Source organism: Elephas maximus, chromosome 22 (genome assembly GCF_024166365.1).
Source record: "Elephas maximus indicus isolate mEleMax1 chromosome 22, mEleMax1 primary haplotype, whole genome shotgun sequence".
Lineage (NCBI taxonomy): Eukaryota > Metazoa > Chordata > Mammalia > Proboscidea > Elephantidae > Elephas > Elephas maximus.
This window is the reverse complement of record NC_064840.1, coordinates 57,545,873-57,568,254: the sequence shown is the minus strand read 5'-3', so window position 1 is coordinate 57,568,254 and position 22,382 is coordinate 57,545,873. Positions and strand designations below refer to the sequence as shown.

At 40.8% G+C, this 22,382-nt stretch overlaps 2 protein-coding genes across 7 annotated transcripts in view; one reads left to right on the top strand and one right to left on the bottom strand.

The window, feature by feature from the left end:
* The window catches only part of RNF170 (ring finger protein 170), a 29,848-nt gene extending 16,583 nt beyond the window's left edge, over nucleotides 1-13,265 (bottom strand). The window contains exons 1-4 of one of the 4 annotated variants that reach the window (XM_049866220.1): nucleotides 12,790-13,265; nucleotides 7,697-7,772; nucleotides 5,985-6,128; nucleotides 1,486-1,561 (exon numbers count right to left, since the gene is read on the bottom strand). In XM_049866220.1, coding sequence (XP_049722177.1) covers nucleotides 1,486-1,561; nucleotides 5,985-6,121 — 213 coding nt within the window. In that variant the 5' untranslated portion in view covers nucleotides 6,122-6,128; nucleotides 7,697-7,772; nucleotides 12,790-13,265. The remainder of the gene's footprint in view (nucleotides 1-1,485; nucleotides 1,562-5,984; nucleotides 6,129-7,696; nucleotides 7,773-12,789) is intronic. The other 3 variants (XM_049866222.1, XM_049866219.1, XM_049866221.1) reach the window with 3 other exon arrangements.
* A 263-nt stretch (nucleotides 13,266-13,528) lies between these two features.
* Nucleotides 13,529-22,382, top strand: part of HOOK3 (hook microtubule tethering protein 3) — a 121,596-nt gene continuing 112,742 nt past the window's right edge. For 2 of the 3 annotated variants that reach the window (XM_049865141.1, XM_049865140.1), the window contains exon 1: nucleotides 13,531-13,843. In XM_049865141.1, the coding sequence (XP_049721098.1) occupies nucleotides 13,787-13,843 (57 nt within the window). In that variant the 5' untranslated portion in view covers nucleotides 13,531-13,786. Of the gene's footprint in view, nucleotides 13,844-22,382 lie in introns of all 3 variants that reach the window. The other variant, XM_049865139.1, reaches the window with a different exon arrangement.

Below are 22,382 nucleotides of genomic sequence, written 5' to 3'. Positions count from 1 at the left end.
GTCTGGCACATGGTAGATAATAAAAATTCTGTAAATGGATAAATTATAAAATACTCATTGGAACTGAAGTTTGCTTGGTGGTAGGAAAGCGAGTTGTTTTTTTTTTTAATAATTTTTATTGAGCTTTAAGTGAACGTTTACAAATCAAGTCAGTCTGTCACATATAAGCTTATATACACCTTACTCCCTACTCCCACTTACTCTCCCCCTAATGAGTCAGCCCTTCCAGTCTCTCCTTTCGTGACAATTTTGCCAGTTTCTAACCCTCTCTACCCTCCTATCTCCCCTCCAGACAGGAGATGCCAACACAGTCTCAAGTGTCCACCTGATACAAGTAGCTCACTCTTCATCAGCATCTCTCTCCTACCCATTGTCCAGTCCCTTCCATGTCTGATGAGTTGTCTTTGGGAATGGTTCCTGTCCTGGGCCAACAGAAGGTCTGGGGACCATGACCGCCGGGATTCCTCTAGTCTCAGTCAGACCATTAAGTCTGGTCTTTTTATGAGAATTTTGGGTCTGCATCCCACTGATCTCCTGCTCCCTCAGGGCTTCTCTGTTGTGCTCCCTGTCAGGGCAGTCATCGGTTGTGGCCAGGCACCATCTAGTTCTTCTGGTCTCAGGATGATGTAAGTCTCTGGTTCATGTGGCCCTTTCTGTCTCTTGGGCACATAGTTATCATGTGACCTTGGTGTTCTTCATTCTCCTTTGATCTAGGTGGGTTGAGACCAATTGATGCATCTTAGATGGCCGCTTGTTAGCATTTAAGACCCCAGACGCCACATTTCAAGGTGGGATGCAGAATGTTTTCATAACAGAATGATTTTGCCAATTGACTTAGATGTCCCCTTAAACCATGGTCCCCAAACCCCCGCCCTTGCTCCGCTGACCTTTGAAGCATTCAGTTTATCCCGGAAACTTCTTTGGAAAGCGAGTTTTTTATTTTTACTTTTTTCATGTTAGCTATCTCAGCATGAAGGTATACCATATCCAACTTCTTCCAGTCTTCATAAAGTATATTACGTTCTGGTTTTTAAGAGACTCCATCTGGTAAGAAGCAAAGAAGAGGCAGAGGAGAAAAGTTTTCTCCTTTGCCTAACTAGCTCTGACCATTGAAGAAAACAAAACAAATAGCCATTCCTTCTAGTAATCTTTTTTGTAGGTCTCCGGGAGTACATACTAGAAAGAATAATTTTCCACTATATTTCATTAAGGCCAATTAAACAGTGATTATTTCCTCACACTAAAATAAGTAACAGAAAAACTTATTTTTAAGCAAGTTAAAAAACAAACATGAAAATATCTGAATAGATTAATACCAGACATTTGCCTCGCCTGAAATTTACGGGATAATATAAGGTAATTTAAACCAGGAGAGAAGCAATGGTTTGAAAAACAACTTCTTAATGTTTCATCATGACTTCATACGCAGGGGGAGTTGTAACACCTACTCCTCACATAAAAGCATTATTTCTGTAACAACAATACCTGTTCTGTTTGAAGTTGTTCCCGAAGCTCCCTTACCAGCTCTTGGTTTTCTGGGTGAATGTTTTGATGTGCATTTCTGTTGAATAAAATACAATAAACCTTAAATATAAGGTACTGTCAATTCTCTGTACAGATCTAATTTTCAATTAAGAATTATCGGTACTTTAATAAATATAAATGATGGCACATGACTGCACTCCAATTCCAGGACTGAACATTCCAGGCTATTTCATGGTATGTTCTAAGATCACTGATCACTGGCTGCTATCAGACTTAACTGGCAAATAATGAAATCCAGAGGCCTAGTACCTTGGGGATTTATTTAACTGCAGACTTCCAAATAATATAAAAGACAATTATACTTAATTTGTGAAGTGTCTTCAAAGTAATCAGCTATATATAATTCTATAGATTATGTATCTGACCGCTTTTCCACATCAAATTTGGTCTTTCTCCCCACTTTTCACTCATGAGGGGACAGTGACATCACTAGGGTTGGTGTCACCTAGTGCAGTAACTCATGGTGTCACCCCCCCCATGCTAATTACCACAATACTGTAGCTAAAACACCAGAAAATTTGGAAAAAACAGCAACTATAAAAACACCAGCAGCAACGAAAACAACAGCACGTATTTGTAGCACGTGTAGACGAAACCACCTGATTTGAAGCATCACTGTTATTGGGTAATAACAACAGCTTTGACCAGAGCACATCAGAAGGTTCAAAAAGTACATTAGCATAGCTTTAGTCTTACAGATATGTTGATACATGTAAGCTGGGCTTACGAAAAATTTTTTGCTGTTATAACTAACTACAGGGATATTTTTATAAAAAATAATAAATTTCTGCTGAAACGCTACACAAAAATTATAATAGTTGTTTTGGTGTCACCCTCTCTGACAGTGTCACTCAATGTAGTCTGCACACCCATATGCCCTTAGTGATGCCACCATGAGGGGAGAGGGTCAAACAAAAACAGAAACTAAAATGATATAATACAGAAAAGCCAAAACAAATTACTAATAACATTAACAATTAAAAAGGAGAATCAAAGGCAAGAAATCAGTAGCTGACATAAATGGATGGGATAGGACATGCGAGCTGAAAATTACAGTGGAAAATCAGAAGTCCACACAATCCCAACCTTATTCTATAGAAGAGCCTTTTCTTTCTGGGTAAGCCAATATCCAGTAGAGATAACAACTCTAAATATCTTAATGGGAGAAGAAAAATTAAAGAAATTCATCCTATAATTATTCACCGCTCAGAAAAAAATTCAAATTTCATAAAAGAAAACTGACGAAATATAACCACTAGTTCAGAGAAGACAGAAGAACAATTTAAAGTCAAATATCTAACCAGAAGCTCAAAATAAATGTAATGAAATTGCTTGAACACTGTTTAAACCCCTTAAGTTTTGCTTATTTTTAAATTAGCTACACTCTTATGACTAAATAAACGATTAATGAGAGATGGCTATGTGGACATGAAAACATCTATCAAGAAACAACTCAGGCAACCATCTCATTTAAATATCAGTAAATACCTAGCCCGGTGCTGTTGTTGCTATGTACCGTTGAGTCAGTTCCCACTAAAGCGACCCTATAGGACACAGTAGAACTGCCCCATAAGGCTTCCAAGGAGCAGCTGATGGATTCGAACTGCTGACTTTTTGGTTAGCAGCCAACCTCTTAACCACTGTGCCACCAGGGCTCCTAGCATTTCTCTATTCTTTGAGCTTGAAAAACCATTCTCTTTCATTGGAGAAAGATAGTCCTAATTTTTCAAAATACAGGCGTGAACCATGGGAGCTCTTTCTTTAGCTTTTTCCCATAAACGAGAAGATATGGGAATTCTTAGCAGACTATTAGAAAAGCCAATGTATAGCCATCCTTTTAGTAAGAACAAACACCCGAAGCTTCTGAACCTTGCTTACAGTACAGGTAAATGTAATTGGCAGCTGTGGGTACAGAACCAAAAATCTAGAAAACAATGGGACAATTAAAACAGAATGAAAACTAGACTAGAAAATCATGAGAAAAAAACAAGGCATTTGACACTAAGTAGGTCTAAAGTCAGATGCCAGGGAAGATTGTGGGTCTAATATACAAAGTACATTTGTTGTTGTTGTTACTGCATTTATGGTCCTTCTTTGTACTTTGAAAGGGGACTCCAAAACCGCCAAACCATTTGAGGTGTATGTGGTCCTGGAAAGGAGCCAGGAACTTTTGATATAAAGAGAGAAATGATACCCAAACCCTGAGAGAAGGAAAGAAAATTTGCATCCAAGTTTACAAGTGTGCAGAAGTGTGTGGTTTGTAGGTTAGACCCTATACCAGATACTTTAGACTAGCTTCTGAGAAACTAATTAATATCAGCTAGTATTAACAGCTTAAAAAAAGGAAAAACAAATTTAAAAAGATTTAAAATGAATTAATTATGATGACTAAAAACATCAAAGGATAGAAAATTGATAAAAGGTTGCTTCGTTTGAATTCTAAATTACTCATGTCCTCTCCCCACTCTACCACTAATTGATTATAATTGTTAACTTGAATTTGAAGAGCTGGCAAACCTCCTACTCAATCACACGAGAGATTCGAGACACTGTCCAAGTAATGGGGAGCCCCCTATCTAATGTGAAAAGTTATTTCTAATATTGGGCCAAAATGTCATCATTGACTTTTGTCAATCTATTGTCATCATTGGTCCTAGTTCTGTCCATGAAAATACACGGGATGAATCTAATTCCTTTTCCATAAAAACAGTTTTCATCATACTTAAAGACCACTTTTATGTCCAACAGCTCTTTTCCCTAAGTAAGCTAAACATCTCCAGTTCCTTCAGCCATTTTTACACGATTCATTTCCATATCTTTCTCCATTCTGATAACCCTCCTCGAACGTTTTCCGGTTTAAAATATGTGCCCCAAACTGAATACAGTGTATCATCCAGTGACCTTTATCCAGTTACTTTGATTAATGCGGTCTAATACTATTAAATTTTTAGTATTTACAATATATACAATTGCCTTAAAGGAGCCCTGGTGGAACAGCGGTGCTAACCAAAAAGTGGACTGTTTGAACCTACTAGCTGCTCCACGGGAGAAAGATGTGGCAGTCTGCTTCCATAAAGGTTACAGCCCTGGAAACCCTATGGGGCAGTTCTACTCTGTCCTAAGGGTCCCTATGGGTCGGAATCAACTCGACAGCAGTGGATGTATAATTGCCTTATTAAATGAGAACTTTTCGTTTGGGCCTAGCACATCATTCTGATCTGTGGGGGAAAAACTGTTTTTCTTAATATAAAAAAAAACCCTTAAGTAATACATGTTCATAGTAAAGAAATCAGAAAACAAGGGACAAAAAAATTTTTTAATAAAATTAATCTTATAAAAACATTTTTCAACAAATTGAGCTACTTTATGTACTATTTTTGTGATCTTTCATTCAACAATTCTCACTCATCAATTTACCTTGAGTACTTTTTCATGACAGTAAATTCATATCTGCATCCCATTCATAAGAGGTAAAGAGCAGGCACTTCATTTGTATCTATCTAGTCTTTTTTTTTTTTTTTAGTCATGACTCATTTTTGAATCTCAGTTCACTTGTATCAAAATACTAGCTATCCCTTCCAACTGACAATTGAATAGGCATGCCTCTGTCTTCTTCATCCCAGTTGCTAATAAAAATGAATCAAGCAGGCCCAAAGACAGAGCCTTTCAACAGCAAAGAGTGTCCTCCTTTGTATTCCTTAGGAACCTCCTGTCAATAAGTTATGAATTCACCTAACTGTGCTATCATGTCATCATCATTTCCTCATCACGTCTGTTACCAGATATTCCGTAAAATCCAGGTAATAGTACCCTAATCTGAGAGACTAATAATATAGCAACGAAAGAGTAGATTAATCACCATTTATTTTCTAAGTGTTCACATGTTGTTCGTAATCTTCTCTAAAATTTTCACGGGAAACTCACTGATTTGTTACTTTTGGGATTAACCATTTTTTTCTATTTTATAACTTTGTCCATTTTTGTTTTCAATTTTGCATATAAAATTTTATCCTTTTAAAAAATTCATCATTTTATTATATTTATCTAACATTTAAATTTCTACTTTCTCTGCATGCACATTGGTATACAGACATCTGAGGCCTTAAAATATTATGCCTGATTCTTTGACAATAATTTTAATTCTAATCTTAATTCACACTATATTGTCCACGTCTTTTTTCCCCTCAGTTTCTCCATCTACAAAGTGAAGAAATTTGGACTTATTATACATATCACCTACAAGTCGACGGGTTCAATTATAAGAATTACATTTTTTAAAACTGCAGTACTCCCATAAAAAATATTAACACCTTATTAAAAATATGGGTGATTTATTACTTGCTTCTCATATTAAATATTAAACATTACAAGGAGGAGTAAAAAAGTCAGTAGCCCTCAAGAATACATATTATTTCAATTCTTCTGTCCTTTAGTCTCACCTGAAAAGCGCATACGCCAGTGCAGCAATCAAAGCGAGACCGACCACGACGGCCGCAAGTACCTGGTCACTCACTCCTTCTATAACTGAATCATCATCCGGTTTCAAATTTTTAACTTCGCCTTGATATCTGGCCATTCCAGGTCTAAAAGACGAAGAAACGAGATTAAAGTTACAAACGACACAGGGAAAATGAAAAGCACCAATGAAAGTGATGTGAACTTTTAATGTAAGTTTTTGTAGCACTCGTTTAAGGTAGGCTGCACTGAGTGCAACTCTAGAGGGTGGTCCCCCATTAACGAATTCTCTAAAATTTAGCAGACATTATTTTAGGGAGTACAGAATTCTATTTCCTTTAAGAAAAACAATCACTGTAATTTATCTCCCATTTAGGTTTTTGCAAACAAATTTTAATTTAAGAAATAAGACATTTCTCTTGCCCAAGTACTCTTTTCTTACTCCTGAATACCAAATAAATTTCCCAGTGAGATCACTCTCCCGCAGAGCGCTGAATTTGTATTTACTACATGTAGATGTTATTTACAGACCTGTCGTAATTTCCCTACTAGATTAAAGCTCTTTGAGGGAAAGAAATCTATTGCCTTCTTCTGTAAAGAGTTCTATATTACCCTGTGCCCTGTACACAGTCGTTGTCATTAGGTGCCATCCAGTCGGTTCTGACTCATAAAAAAAAAAAAGACTCATAGCTACCCTATATATAATACAGCAGAATGAAACACCGCCTGGTCTTGTGCCATCCTTAAAATCGTTGCTGTTTGAGCTCATTGTTGCAGCCACTTGTGTCAATCCATCTTGTTGAGGGTCTTCTTCTTTTTCACTGACCCTCTACCAAGCATGATGTCCGTCTCCAGGGACTGGTCCCTCCTGATAACATGTCCAAAGTAGATGAGACAAAGTCTCACCATCCTAGCTTCTAAGGAGCATTCTGGCTGTACTTCTTCCGAGACAGATTTGTTCATTTTTCTGGCAATCCAGGTATATTCTTTGCCAGCACCATAATTCAAATGCATTAATTCTTCTTCAGTCTCTTACTCATTGTCTGGCTTTTGCATGCATATGAGACAACTGAAAACATCAAGGCTTGGGTCAGGTGCACCTTAGTCCTCAAAGTGACATTTTTGCTTTTTGACACTTTAAACAGGTGTTTTTTTTTTTTTTTTAATTTTTATTGTGCTTTTAAGTGAAAGTTTACAAATCAAGTCAGTCTCTCATACAAAAATATATATACGCCTTGCTATATACTCCTAGTTGTTCTTCCCCTAACGATAAAGAGGTCTTTTGCAGCAGGTTTGCCCGATGCAATATGTCGTTTGATTTCTTGACTGCTGCTACAATTGGTGTTCATTGTGAAGAGGACTGGACAACACTCATTGATGAAGATGAAAGATTAAAGCCTTCAGTACGGATTCCACCTCAACATGAAGACAACGAGAATCCTCACAACTGGACCAATAAACAGTATCATGATAAATGGAAAAAATATTGAAGTTGTCAATGATTTCATTTTACTTGGGTCCAACATAGACAGCAGGACCTAATAAATACACGTTTAATGTCAAAGAGTGACTTACCTTACTTACGGTGTTAGTCATTTGACAAGTAAAGGATATTTAGGCTATAGGACATTTATATCTATACTAAGACTACATGAATTAAAGAAAATTCTAGTGCTTGAAAAACCATTAGCCTCACCTGAAACTAAGCTCAGCTTATGGTTCAGAATTCTTTGAACTGTCTGGAATATGGAATCACTCTGAGGCTGCATTTCCTTATGAAGAGAAAAGGGAGGATGTAAAATTCTCCTTCCCATACTCTAAACTAAAAGAAAAAATGGGTGACACAACCCAAGTCTATAGGTCTGAGGGGAGATAGCCCAATCACATCAAAGTCCAAATATCACACGTAATTCACATTTTTTTCAGATGACAAAACAGTAAAGCTCAAAGTCTTATGAGATACCTAAAGGGAAATAAAGGAAATAAATGTCCAATTAAATATATACTATGACTATTAATAATTAAAGTTCTGCACTTACGTAACTTACTGCACTGAAAAGACTTTCACCTAATATCATTATTAACCAGGTGGGTGTCTGTTAAAAGGAACATTTGAGCATGGAAATCTAACACCTCTGAAATGAACCTGAACTGGCTACTAGTAAGCTGCCTTTGATCTGTTTGTTTAAATTTCTTCTCATGGAAGAAATTTAAACAAACAGATCAAAGGCAGCTTTCGTCAGCTTTACACATAGTAATAGCCCAATCTATTAGGCACTTTCTAATGCCAGGTCTCAAATGCCAATTACAAAGGGGCACCCCAGGAAACTCGGAGAAAGAGCTCTGATTTCAGTATTTTCATTCAAAAGAACAATCAAATGAACTGCCACCTAAAAGTGAAGAAAGAGCCTCAAATCATCTTGGCCTGTCATATATAGTCAATTCAGATTTTTATTAAGGTTTTCGCTTTAGAGATGCTATCGACTCGAGGGCACTGCATTTTTTTTAATAGCTATATCAAAGGTTTTAAGGGCAATGAGAATGATAACCAGTGTAATCCCCTATGTCAACAGTTCTCAGCCTCTAATGACTAAACTAACTACTTCACAGAGTTGTGAGGATTTTACACAGCGAAAGTGCTTAGCAAATTAAGTGCATGAACAGATGTAATTATTACTATTCTTTTTTTTTATGCCATACATATAGGCAGTTTATTACATATTTTTTAAAAAATGGGTTACGTTTGTTTGTATTCACTTCAGTTGTAATCAGTGGTAATGTGATTAAATTCTATTGTACTACATTTGTGTGTGTGTATATATATATGACTTCTAAGCAATTACAACCTGAAGATAATTGCTTCATGCACACGTCCAAGAGCTCAGAGATCTAAAATACTTTAAGTATCACATGGCTATATGTCATTTGTGTCATTTCATAGCAGAAGTCCCCAATGTGGTTGAAATGAAGTTACTTTTTATTTTCACAAATTTTGATATCACCAAAGGAGGTGCTTGTCTGTCCTACCACAGAGGGGAGGAGACTGCTGGTAAGTTTCTGAGAGGAACAGACGGGTCTGCTGCATTATCTTGTCACCTGGAGATCCCAGCTAAACCCAGGGCTCTCACATGGAAATCTACTAATGGAGTCTGGCCTACTTGCTGGGGACTTCAACAGTCCAACTTCAGCCAGTAGTTTTTCTTATAATCAGGGTAAAAAAGGAACTGTGGGTAAAAAAGCAGCTCAAACAATGTGGTATTACACGGAAAAAACACCTCCTCAATTTGGAAAGGGGCCAATCTGATTTAGGATTAAAGGGGACAAACAAGAGGAAAAAACAAAATTTCCTACTTGAGGAGATGACGTAATACCTCAAGCTTGAAAATCAACTCCAAAGTCGATCTGGACTTCAGGTCTCCAACTTTTCTTTTTCCCAATCAGGACTTGTCTAGAACAAAACAGTGCTGCTGCTCTTCTTCAATAGCACAGACTCTGGACTCAAACCCAGGCTGCTCGGGTACTAAGAGCCCAGGATTCTAGTTCTGATATTGTCACCACAACCATGACCCCACTTACTCTCTCAGGACCTGTCCTTTTCTGTAAAATGTCAAAGTTGGACTTGGTAATTTCTTACGTTCCTTCCACCTCTACATTTCTCTGATTCAGAGTTTTCACAACAGAAAAACTCCAGAAAGATAAACACCAGGGGTTAAAGTGGTTACAAGCAAGGAGCAGGACTGGGAGAGCCAGACCTCCACTTTTCCCAGGATACAATTCTATAGTCTGAATTCTTTTCAAGTTTTACTCTTACAATAAAAATAAAAGCCAGTGCTTACTTCCTCCCTTGAGGAAATTAGGTTTTAATGCTTAAACATTTAAAATTTCTGTCTTTAGTCCATTCTTACCAACCACCCCTAGTTACTCAGCTTCCTGATGGCGCAAAGACCTCAGTGAAAGACAAATGTGAGGCACACACATTTCCAGCAGCGCTTTGTCAACTGCAGTTGCTAAAGTCCCTCATTAAGTCTTGCACTCCTTTCCATCAGGCACTATGTCTTTTTCCCTTGAGCAATGGACAGGGTCTTACACGTCGTAGGGACCTCTAAATGTTTACTTAAAATTCAGAGACGAGGTTGTTAAATTCACAGAACATGGTATCTATTTCATAAGATCCTGTCAAATATGAAAAATAAGTTACTAGTACTGTCTGTTTTTAACCAATTGAGATTAAAAAAAAAAAAAAAAAGAATATCCACAATAGATTTTGGCAACTGGGTGGTATAACTGATAGAACCCTGAAATGGAACTGGCTTCTAACTTTGGTTTTGTCATTGCTTAGCTTAGCTGGCTGAGTCATATTGAGGAGTGGCTTAATACAGCAAAGAAGCCTAAGTTTTGGAGCCAGATAACTGTATACTTAAGTCAGGATTTCAGCTTCTTCATATATACTAGGGAAATTCCTCATATTTCCTAATGCCGAAAATTAGGCTGAACCATATCTAACCGCAACTTTTTTTGGTAAAAAATGTCTTGCCTTAAGGAATTCATGATGATACGTTGAAGGTAAAGCATTTAGCATATTGCTTGGCACATGACGTAGGCTTTCAATAAATGGAAGCTATATTCTAATGACCATTATCAACTACTGTCAAGGAATCAGAACCATGATAAAAGTCAGCCATGCCCTTCTCAAAGCTACACTACACAGCATCTCAAACTCTTACAAAGCTGTGTGTGTTCCCTGGAAGACGGGGTAAACGTGGGCACACTGCCACACAGAACGCCACCGTGTTTACTTGAATCTGATAAAGCAGCTGAAGAGAACTAGTCCTCTCTAACTGGAATAAGGACACAGCTACACCAAGTACCACTCATCTCTCCTAGGTCCTTTCCAAAAACTCTCATAAAAAAAAAAAAAAAAAGAGAGAAAAATACAGGAAATTCCAGAACTTCCAAAGAAGACACTCAGTGTCCTTTTACCCAAGTTCATGTAGAAGCTTGAAGGCCACATGGCTTCCCCAGTCAATTACTCACATCCAAGAGGCTTCTTAATATAATTTCCACTACTGAGGGTAGTCTGAGCTACAAAATGAACCCTTGAAAACACAGCAATATTGTGCACAAATGTGTTGTGGATGAGCAGTCAAACCTGAAAAAGGAGGTTTTAGGTCAATTGAAAGCCTGAGCAGCTGGAGTAAAGGCCCTCACTAACCGCAGTACCTCCAGCCAAGGCTACCAATTTGTTCATCTCTACATCCAAAGATAAGCTGGACCTGAAGTTAGGCTTAAATCATATATGTACTGACTTTGTATTCCTATGAAGGGCATACCCACTGCCATCGAGTCAATTCCGACTCATAGCGACCCTATAGGACAGAGTGGAACTGCCCGATAGAGTTTCCAAGGAGTGCCTGGCAGATTTGAACTGTGAATCTCTTGGTTAGCAGCCGTAGCACTTAACCACTATGCTACCAGGGTTTCCATGAAGGGTACAGGTCACTTAAATTGCTAGGGATCCTACAGAAACAATCTGGTATGGAATGTGGGAACTCGGGTTTGACAAAGATACAGAGGAAACAAAGCCAAGTGAGATACACATTTACGATTTCTAAAGGGTTCTCTCCCTTGATGTAGGGAGATATATTTGAAAGACCATGAGAAGACTTCAGGTAAGAATGTTAAGTTCATCCTGTGTGAATTGTTAACTGGTACTTTATAAGTGCATCATGAAAAACTCAATGCTGTCTTGGTATTGGATGCTCAACGAGAAAACCTATTCTAAATGGGAAAAGGGGGTCTCCAGGAACTGCAAACCAAAGTAAAAAGGTACCCCGGGAGATTATGCTCGCTGCACCCCAAGTAAGAGTCTGTTATCTCGTAAAGTTACACGCACCCTATGACTCAACAATTCCACAACCAGGACTCCAAGGCATGTACCTTAAAGAAACTCCTGCACAAATGCACTAGGATCCAGATATAAGAATGTTTACAGCATTGTTCTAAATAGCGCCAAACTGGAAACAACAAAACGTCCATCAACAGTAAAACACACCGTTACATTCATATAATGGAATATTAAACAGCAATAAACATTACCTATAAAACGAAAAAAAAAAGACCCTTTGCCGTTGACTCGATTCCAACTCATAGTGACCTACAGGACAGAGTGGAACTGCCCCATAGGGTTTCCAAAGAGCGCCTGGTGGATGTGAACTGCCGACCTTTTGGTGGGCAGCCAAGCTCTTAACCATTGCACCACCAGGGCTCCAAGCATTACCTACAGATATACAGGAATTTAGTATTAATTGAAAGCCACAAAATAACACAATACGATTCCATTTATAAAAGTTCATAAACAGGCAAAGTACAACACTGTTTAGGAATACATACATAGGAGGTTAAGCTATAAAGGAAAAATTAACTCAAAAGCCAGGCTAAGGAGGGGATTGTGCGCAGAAAGGAACACAGGGAGTGGGTGAGGGAACGGAGGTACCGACAATGTTTTGTCTGAATCTGGGTGATTATTAATTTTTCTTTAAACAGGTATGTTGTACGCATTTTTCTGTACGTTACATCGCATAAAAACGTATCGGTAACCCGTCAGAGAGTCACTCCACCTCGCCAACTCCAAACCTGGCACTAGGAGAAAGAGGCCCTAGGAGCTGCGGGGAGCCCGTAAGGGTTAGCGACTTGCGCACTCCCGCTCCCTACTTTTAAAGTTTTAAGGGGATCGAGGCTTCAGGTGACCCAAAGTAACGGCGGGCTCTGATCGCCGCCGGCCAAGCCCACCTAGAACCACCGAGAGGCCCGCCACGTTGGCCCTTCCACCGGCTCCGGGCGATTCCGGACGGAAACGGGCGACTCTGGGGCTTTGTCCGGGTTTCCTGAACGAAGGCGGAGCCCTGGGGTCCGAGGCAGCGACTCTCCGCGCCACGAAGCGCCTCGGCAACTCCGAGGCGACCCCCCGGCAGAAGGGCGCGCACCCAGAGCCCCGGGCCGTCGGCGAGTCCCGCGGGCCCCGGATCCGGGTGGGCGTGGCCCGGGGCCGAGGAGGGGGAGGGGGCGCGTACCTCTCCACCGCAGAGAACTACCTCGCCAGTGCCCGTGGCCTGAGAATGGAGATTATTTCCGGGGACTGCCCCGCCACCCGCCCGGGCAACCACTAGCTGTGTCTTTTTTAATTTAGGGTGCAGGCACCGGCGCACGCGCACTGCCGAGCTTCCGCGAGGGCGCGAGCAGACGGGCGAGGAAGGGCCCCGCCGCCGCCGCCGCCGCCGCCGCCGCCGCCGCCGCCACCAGGGCCGAGCGCGTGCGCGCCGCCACACGCCCCGAGGCCGGAGTCGGGGACGCGCGCGCGTTGGCGGCGGCGGCGGCGGCGGCGGCGGCGGCGGCGGCGGCGGCGGCGGCGGCGGCGGCGGCGGTGGCTGGGATGCCAGCCGGGCGGAGCGCGATCGTGCGCAGTGGGTCGGCCACCGCGGCGCTCGCCTGGCCGCCGCTCTCGGGAGGCGGGGTGTGGGAGGCTGGGGGCGGAGATACGGGGCTGCGGGCGTGGCCGGGGACGCGCGCAACGGGCGCGCGGTCCCGAGTGAAAGAAGAAGGAGGGGCCCAGGGGTGACGGTGCTGGAGCCGCTGCAAGCGCCGGGGCGAGAGTCGGCGGCCCGGGCCCGCGGACGAGGTGGGCTAGAGGCCAGGTCAGCTGCCCGGACCCTCCGGACGGAGCCCCAGACCTGAGCAGCAGCGGTTTCTGGTTCGGTGGGGAGGCGCCGCCAAGCCCCAGGAGGGGAAGATGTTCAACGTGGAGTCGGTGGAGCGGGTGGAGCTGTGCGAAAGCCTTCTCACTTGGGTATGTCATGACCGGCGGGTCGGTGGGAAGACCCTCCCCGCCACCCAGGGCCGCCTTTCCGGGATCCCCCAATGCCTGTCCCGGGGGGCGGGCGCCGAGGGCGGTGGCGCTGTCACATCCGGGGCCTGGGGCGGGCGGAGCCGGGGGACGCCGGTGCGGACCGCGTCTACACTCGCGGCCGGGCGGGGGTCGGCCTGGAACTGCCGGGCCGGTGGGGAGGAGGCTTGGCCCGGGGTCCGAGGGAAACTTGCCGAGCTTGAGGTGCTGGCTGCTCTCCGAGTGAAAACCGGCTCAGTGGAGGCTAATGACGGGGTGCAGGCGACACTGTAATTAGGATTGTTGTTGTTTGCAGCTGATGAGGCGCTGGCGCTTCACTCTCGCGCTCCTAGGGACACCGAAGCGTTGGTTGTCCTGCGCCCGGGCGCAGCCGGTGGGGGCACTCGGGATTCCTGGTGACGACGCTCCTCGCCTTTGTTGTAACGTTCACGGAGGATGGAGCGTCGTCCCTGCAGGAATGAGCCTTGTCCCCTGCAAAAGAAAAGAGGACTTTTAAAGGGAACCAGAGAGACAACAGGAACCGGGCTCCAAAAATAGTTTGGGCTGGAAAAAATACGAAAAGCACGCAGAGACAGCGTTTGAAATGCGAGGTGCATTTTGGCAATTAGAAAGTAAGTGGTGTGGAGATTGGTACTTATGGAAGGTGTTAGAGGTAGATATTTAAAATAAAGATGGAAGGTATTTGGTAATCAGTAATGGAAATAAAGGACATTTTGAAGTAACGTAGTGGGATTCTAAGTTATTAAACGGCTGTTAAAATTTTCACATTTTAAAGCTAATGTGTTCAATTCTAATGGAAACGATCACACCTTTACAGCCAGACATTAAAGCCAGATTTGCATATTTCTCAAACCGTGGAGCCAGTGTGTGGGTTCGGGTGGGGGATGGACTTAACGGGGTGTGAAGAGCCACGGGATAAACGTGCTTGTTTTTGGAACGTTTAGTTTTACTCACTGATGATAATTTAAAATATAATTATTACAATAAAACCAACACGAACATTTATGGAGGAGACCAAACATTTGTATTAACTTTAAAGATAAAACACAGAATTTCAAAGAAACCCTCAGTCCGTGCCTTGGGTTACATATTCAGATCCTTGGAATACAGATACCACTCTTCTGTGCTGGGACACTTGGGTGGAAGAGTTTGGAAGCATTGCCTTAGGTTGGTTGTAACAAAATGTAATGAAAGTAGAGTCTGAGGTTTTCGTAATTTGGGTACATCAGGAATAAAATTATGTTCTCTGAAATATAGAATATATATGATGGTAGAGCTTGATATAGTCTATAACTTTTTATATTTTATAGGGTTCTTGGGATTTCAGGTTGTTGGCAAGAATATATAGTTGGCAAACTGCTTACAACTCTAATGGAATGTAGTGTTCCGAATTCAGGCAGAGAAGAAGTATTTAACTGCTGTATTTTGGAGGAGGGAAAAACTGATAAGTTGCATAATGTGGCCAAGCTTTGACTAGGCAGGGGGAGAGATAAAGGAAAGAATTACCACATTCTTTGATTGTGTAGAAGAGAGAGATTTGGTAGGGGTTGTAAATACAAGGTTGAGTTTCCTAAGATTTTGTGTTTTGAGTCTGTACAAATAGTGCCTCCCTCAATGCTAGAAGAGGGCAAAGATGAGGAAGTTCACTGAATTTGAAGTAGGGGTACATTGTTAAAGTCTAGAAAGCAAAGCCATGAAAACAACGGCTTTTCAAACGAAGGTGTATTTGAAGGGCATCTGCAAAAAGATGTCATTGCAGTTACTTGAATGAGAAATGCTAATAAAAATATAAAGGAAAAATCACAGGGGCAGTTTAAAGGGATATTAATGGAGAATATGAGAGAATCTAGAATAATTTAGACTCTGACAAACTGTAAAACAAACAAACCGGGAAAAATTCACTGTATCAGCTGCAGAGAGAGAGGTCAAGGCATATGATTTTGTGAATAGACATTTTGAAATGTTGTTGGAAGCCTCTTCAAGACAAATTTCTAGAGAGGATAAGATTAGAGATTACCAATGACAAAACTGAGGGGCAGGGTCCCCATGAAGATGAAGAATTCTAGGATTTGGAAACATTTAAAAACGTTGTACATCAAATTGTTTCAAAATCAGTTTGAATTTAAATGCTGGGTTTGTTCCATTTTGTCATTTTATAAAAAGCAGAATAAATGTTTATAGGAAAAATGTTTGAGGTTGCTGAAAATGTACCTTTAATCTTGTAGCACTACTCATATTTGGAGGCCAGATAAATACCAAACACAATTCCAAAACCAATTGTAAGAAAAAAATACCTATCCAACATACTCTAGTGAAAAGCCTCCCACTTAAAATAATTCGCTCTATTTTCCGTAAACTTCCAGCCTACTTGGTTGTGTGTTTTCTTTGCACACAGCAAGTTAGAAGGTGTCAGCAAAACACAGACAGCTGCCAGCAACAGAGAAGACCCAAGAACTAAAAGTTCAGTCCAGTGATTCAGCCTTGGGCTGACCGCCTTCTCTGCTCCAAGAACTTCCATATCCAATTATTGAAGACTATAATTATCACCCTGAATATCAAATAAAAGTTTCTTTGCATCACATAGCATTTCGTTTACAAGAGAGTTGTATAGAATGCATTTTAGAAATTCTCCCACAAGGAATTGTTTAAAATAATAAGACCTCAGGCACTTAAAGGTATGACTGTTAGTCACCTATGCAGAACTCATTTCTGTGGAACAAGCCATGGCCCCAAATGCTGGATAAGTCACCATTGTATTAAAGAGTCTTTCAGCCCAAGAACCAAATGTTCTTAATTTCTGTTGAAAGAGAGGTACTTAGGAAAAGACAAAGTATCATCCTACAAACAGAAACCATCTTAAATTCCACCGCAAAGTTTATGTAGCAAGATCAAGTTGAGCAGGACATGCTTGAAAATTTCCACTCTGCCTTCTCTCCCCGCCCTTTGTGTCAAAATATATTCCTACCTCTTAGATGCCCTGCCTGTTCACATCTGTGAAGACTAAGTTTTGAGCTGTACCTGGATCTCAGTAAACAGATTGTACTTTCTCAGGTTTGAGAGACTCCGAAACAAGAATCTGGAATGCTACCAGTTATTGGCAAGAAGCTGTATGTGAAAAGAATCATCACTTAGACTCAGTATATTTCTTCTGGGTAGCTCAGCAACGTTGACATAGCCTTATGATTTTCAAACTACTTATTTAGCAGCCTGTAAAATGCATACTAGAATTAGGGAGGGTATCATTTTTATGGTGGTGTCTCTCCCTCCTTTCCATTCTTTCTGCTCTGCCTAACTTCATTCAGTCAACAATTTTTGTCCTCTTTTTTTTTTAATGGAGGAGTAAAGAAATCGCTGATGTACAAAAGTTAAATCACATATTGTTGAAAAGCCATAATTACTGGTTTTATCTTTGTTTTGTTGTTTAATTGAGGGTCACTATAACATGGTTGGAAACCCTGGTGGCGTAGTGGTTAAGTACTACAGCTGCTAATGAAAAGGTCGGTAGTTCGAATCCAGCAGGCACTTGTTGCAAACTGTATGGGGCAATTCTACTCTGTCCTGTAGGGTTGCTATGAGTCAGAATCTACTTGACAGCAGTGGGGTTTAACAGCGTTATAGCATGGCTGGAGCCCTCGTGGCGCAGTGGTTAAGAGCTCAGCTGCTAACCAAAAGGTCAGCAGTTCAAATCTACCAGCAGCTCCTTGGAAACTCTATGAGGCAGTTCTGTTCTGTCCTGTAGGGTCACTAGGAGTTGGAATCGACTTGATTGCAGTGGGTTTGGTTTTTAGTATAGCATGGTAGTTAGTTGTACAGGTTCTGACGTTAGATTGCCTGGGTTTGAATCCTGCCTTTATTTCATACTAACCAAGGGTGACTTTGGGCAAGTAACTTCACCTCTGTGTTTTTATTGCATTCGTATTTAACAGTAAGGTTGCTAACTACAGCAGTGGCTCTCATACTTTAGAATCCATCAGCATCATCTGGAGGGCTCCTTAAAACGGATTGCTGGGCCCCACCTCCAGAGTGTCTGATTCAGTAGGTTTTGGGTGGGGCCTGAGATTTGCATTTCTACCATGTTCCCTAGAGATGCTCTTGCTGGTGGCCTGTGGACCACCCTTGAACATCACTGTTCTGGAACAGGGCTTCTGAACCTCAGCTATTGCTAGTTTGAGCTGGGCAATTCTTTGTTGTGGGCACCTTCATGTGTGTGGTAGGCTGTTTAGTAGTATCTTTGCCTTAACCCACTAGATGCCAATAACACTTACCAAGTAATGAAAATAAAAAATGTCTCCAGACAGTAGCGCAAGTCTCCTGGGAAGCAAAATTGCCCTTGTTGAGAAGCACTGCTCTGGAAATACTAATTCCAGTTGATCTCATGCCTTTACTACTTTCATCCGTTTTTTGGGGGGAGGGAGGGAGATGAGGTGGAGGTTGGGTGGTGCTAATAGAGCTTCTTGGAATTAAAGGAAAATTTACAACCCACTAAGTAGAATTTCATGCCTTAATGCAATTGTTCTCAGGTTTTACTCTGCTGCCCTACTGGACTATCCCTTAGGTGTTAGCTCAGGGTGTGTGAGAACTGGTAGGTGATAGTTTTTTTTGTTTGTTTGTGTTTTTTATGAGATATAATTCACATACCATAAAATCCAGCCTTTTATAAAGTGTACAATACAGTGGATTTTTTAATATATTCAAAAAGTTGTGCAACCAACACCACTATCTAATTCTAGAACATTTTCATCACTCCGAAAAGAAACTCCATAGGGATAGATTTTCTTTGGAATCTTCTTTACTTCTTCTTTTTTTTTTTTTTTCCTCTGCTTTACTTTCGTATCAAAGCCAAGACAGACAGTTTCTAGCCCTCAGTAAGCAACTGTTCACCTCAGGGGCCACTACAGAAAAAATAAGAATTGTTTTGGAACGCCACGTTTTAAAAATCAGAATGAAAATAGGTTGATTTAAGTCTCAAGAGAAAAACAGATAAAGTGTTATAACTAAATTATTGGCTTTATTGAATAACCTGCTATATCGAATAACCTGCTTTATCTAATTGTTTTCTCAGATTGGCCAGAGGCACATTTCTAATCTTTTAGCTTTTACATTTGATAATTCTTTAGATCAGAGGGTTAAAAATAGATTTCCGGCTCCCTTCCTCCACCACCCTCACCACACACAGATTCTGATTCAGAAATGTATATTTTCAAAATAAAAACTTCTTAGATGATTCAAATGTACAACCAGTTTTGGGGACTACTGCTTTAGACTTTTCAGAATACTTCATGTGTGTTGATTTTCTCATTCATTCTTTAAGCAGCATACCGCCCATAAGGGATTTTTTTCCCCCAATTTCTAGGTGAAAAAACCGGTATTAAGAGAGATCAACCCCAGAAGTAAATCCATCCAGCTGTGGACAGTTGATCTTTGACAAGAGGTTGAAGTCCATTCAATGAGAAGAGATAGTCTCTTTAACAAATGGTGCTAGTAAAACTGGATATCCATCTGCAGAAAAATAAAACAGAATCCATCCCTTATACCATACACAAAAAACGAACTCAAAATGGATCAAAGATCTATATGTTAAACCTAAAACTATAAACTTCCTGGAAAGTAACAGAGGAACAAAACTCGGGGTCCTGATTTATGGCATAAATACACTATTAAACATAGCATAACTAAAAATGCACAAATAACAGAAGATAAATTAGATAACTGGGATCTCCTAAAAATTAAATAGTTACGCTCATCAACAGGCTTTACCAAAAGAGTAAAAAGAGAGAGTATACAGATTGGGAAAAATTTTTTTTGCAACAACATATCTGACAAGGGTCTAATCTCTAACATATATAGAAAACTTCAACACCACAACAATAAAAAGACAAACAATCCAATTTTAAAAAATGGGCAAAGGATATGAACAGACATTTCACCAAAGAGGACATTCAGGTGACTGACAAATACATGAGGAGATGCTCGAGATTATTAGCCGTCAGAGAGATGTAAATCAAAACTACAGTGAGATACCATCTCACACCAGTAGTAATGGCGGCATCATAAAAACAGAAAACAATAAATGCTGGCAAGGTGGGGAGTTTGGAATTCTGCTGATGGGATTGTAAAATGGTCCAAACATTGGAAAATGATGTGGCGCTTCCTCAAAAAGGTAGACTATGATCCAGCAGTCTCATTCCTAGGTATATATCCTAGAGAAATAGGAGCAGCGACGCGAACAGATGTATGCACACGCATGTTCGTTGCAACATTATTCACAATAACAAAAAGATGGAAGCAACCTATGGGTCCATCACTGGGTGAATGGTATAAGCAAAATTATGTATATACAGTGGAGTACTGTGCATTGATAAAGAATAATGAGTGCGAAACATAACATGGATGAATTCAAAGGATGTTATGTTGAGTGAAATACTGTATTTTTACACAAATGCGTGCCTTCTTGGTTTGCCAACCGCTCTCTTCCCCCATGAGATATTTTCATGAACACAGCTATGCAAAAAAAAAAAATTTTTTTTTACGTGTTGCGGTAAAAATAATTATCATAAGACATTACAAAAATACCTTGCGGGGGAGGGAGGAATTGGCAAATAAATGTAGAAGGTGCACATTATTTGCATAAAAATATGGTAAGCCAGTCACAAAAGGACAAATATTGTATGATAACACTTTTGTAAAAATTGAATTATAGGTTTACACACAGACAGTAACGTTCTTTGATGGTTACCAGGGATAAGAGGGGGAGGGAGGGAGAGTCACTTAGAAGATAGTAGACACATGTTAATTCTAGTGAAGGGAAAGGCAGTACACAATATGGGGGGTGTCAGCACAACATGACCAAGGTAAATGAAGACTCTCAGAGGTATGCAAGAATAAAGGAGAATGCTTTAACATACAATTCTGCAACAACAGTAGTAACAACCAAAAATTTGTGAATGGTTACGTAGGTAGATAATGTGTGCCATATAGGTGTGGGAGAGTGTATGGGAGTACACATGCATGCATATATAGGTAGTTGTGGGCATTTGTCTATACATATTTGTACGTGCTGCATACTGGGCTTGAAGGCTAGGGTTCATAGTCTTGGGGGACATGTAGGTCAATTGGCAAAACGTAGTTCATAAAGATAATGTCGTGCATCCTAGTCCGGTGAGTAGCATCTGGGGTCTTCAAAAGCTTGGAAGCAGCCATCTAAGATACAACTCTTGGTCTCTTCTTGTCTGGAGCAAAGAAGAGCGAAGGAAACCAAAGACTCAAGGAAACAATTAGTCCGTAGGACTAATGGCCCATGTGAACCACAGCCTCCTCTAGCCTGAGACCGGAAGAACTAGGTGGTGCCCGGCTGCCACTACCAACTGCACTCACCAGAGAACACAATAGAAGGCCCTGGATAGAATGGGAGAAAAATGAGAGCAAAACTCCAAATTCATTAAAAAAAAAAAAAAAAGACCAGACTTACTGGACTGATAGATACTAGACGAACCCCCAAGACTGTGGCTCTGAAATACCCCTTTAGCCTGGAACTGAAGCCATTCCCGGAGGTCACCTTTCATCCAAATAATAGATTGGCCTATAAAATAGATTGCTCTTTAGAACAATCAGCTATTCAAGACCAAGTGGGCAACATTTGCCCAAAAGCAAAGATGAAAAGGCAAGGAGGGAGAGGGAAACTGGAGGGATGGAAATGGGGACAGTGTTGATACATTGTAGGGATAGCAACCAATGTCTGGGAACAATTCGTGTATGAATTGTTCAATGGGGAACTGATTTGCTTTGTAAATTTTCATCCAAAACAGAATAAAGTGTTCAAAAAAAAAAAAAAAAACGGAAATGAAGTGACATATCCAAGGTTGTGCAGCAAATTAAGAGCAAAGCTGGGGATCGAATTAGTTTATTCCATTCACGGCAATGTACAGTACAGTGGGGTCTGTTCTGTACCGGGCATTGTGCTGTGGCTAGTGACAGATTAGTGAGATGTGTGGCCTGCACTGCTGCCCCTTTTTCTCCTTCTAAACAAACTGACAAGAAAGAGGCTGATTTTTTTTTTTTTTTTAAATGGCCTACTCAAAAAACAAAACAAAACCCAGTGCTATCGAGTCAATTCCGACTCATAGCGACCCTATAGGACAGAGTAGAACTGCCCTATAAATGGGCTACTAGCAACCATAAAATGAAAGCTGGTGCTTATTTCTTTTTAAACTATATTATTACCTGCAGATGTTTGTTTCTCGCGTTTATTCCTTTTCTGATCACTTACTAAGTCTCTACTGTTCTGTGAGGATAGTGCCAGGAGATAACTTGGAGGGGCATTCTTTTTATCACCCACCCCAAATGGACACATAAGTAAAAACTACTTGCTCTGCAGATCTTAAGATCATTTCCTTAACCTCCACTGTCATAACCAGATCACTACGCCTTAGACTCTCCTCTGTAGAAGCTACTGACTATACTTAATAGTTTTTTTTAAAGATTT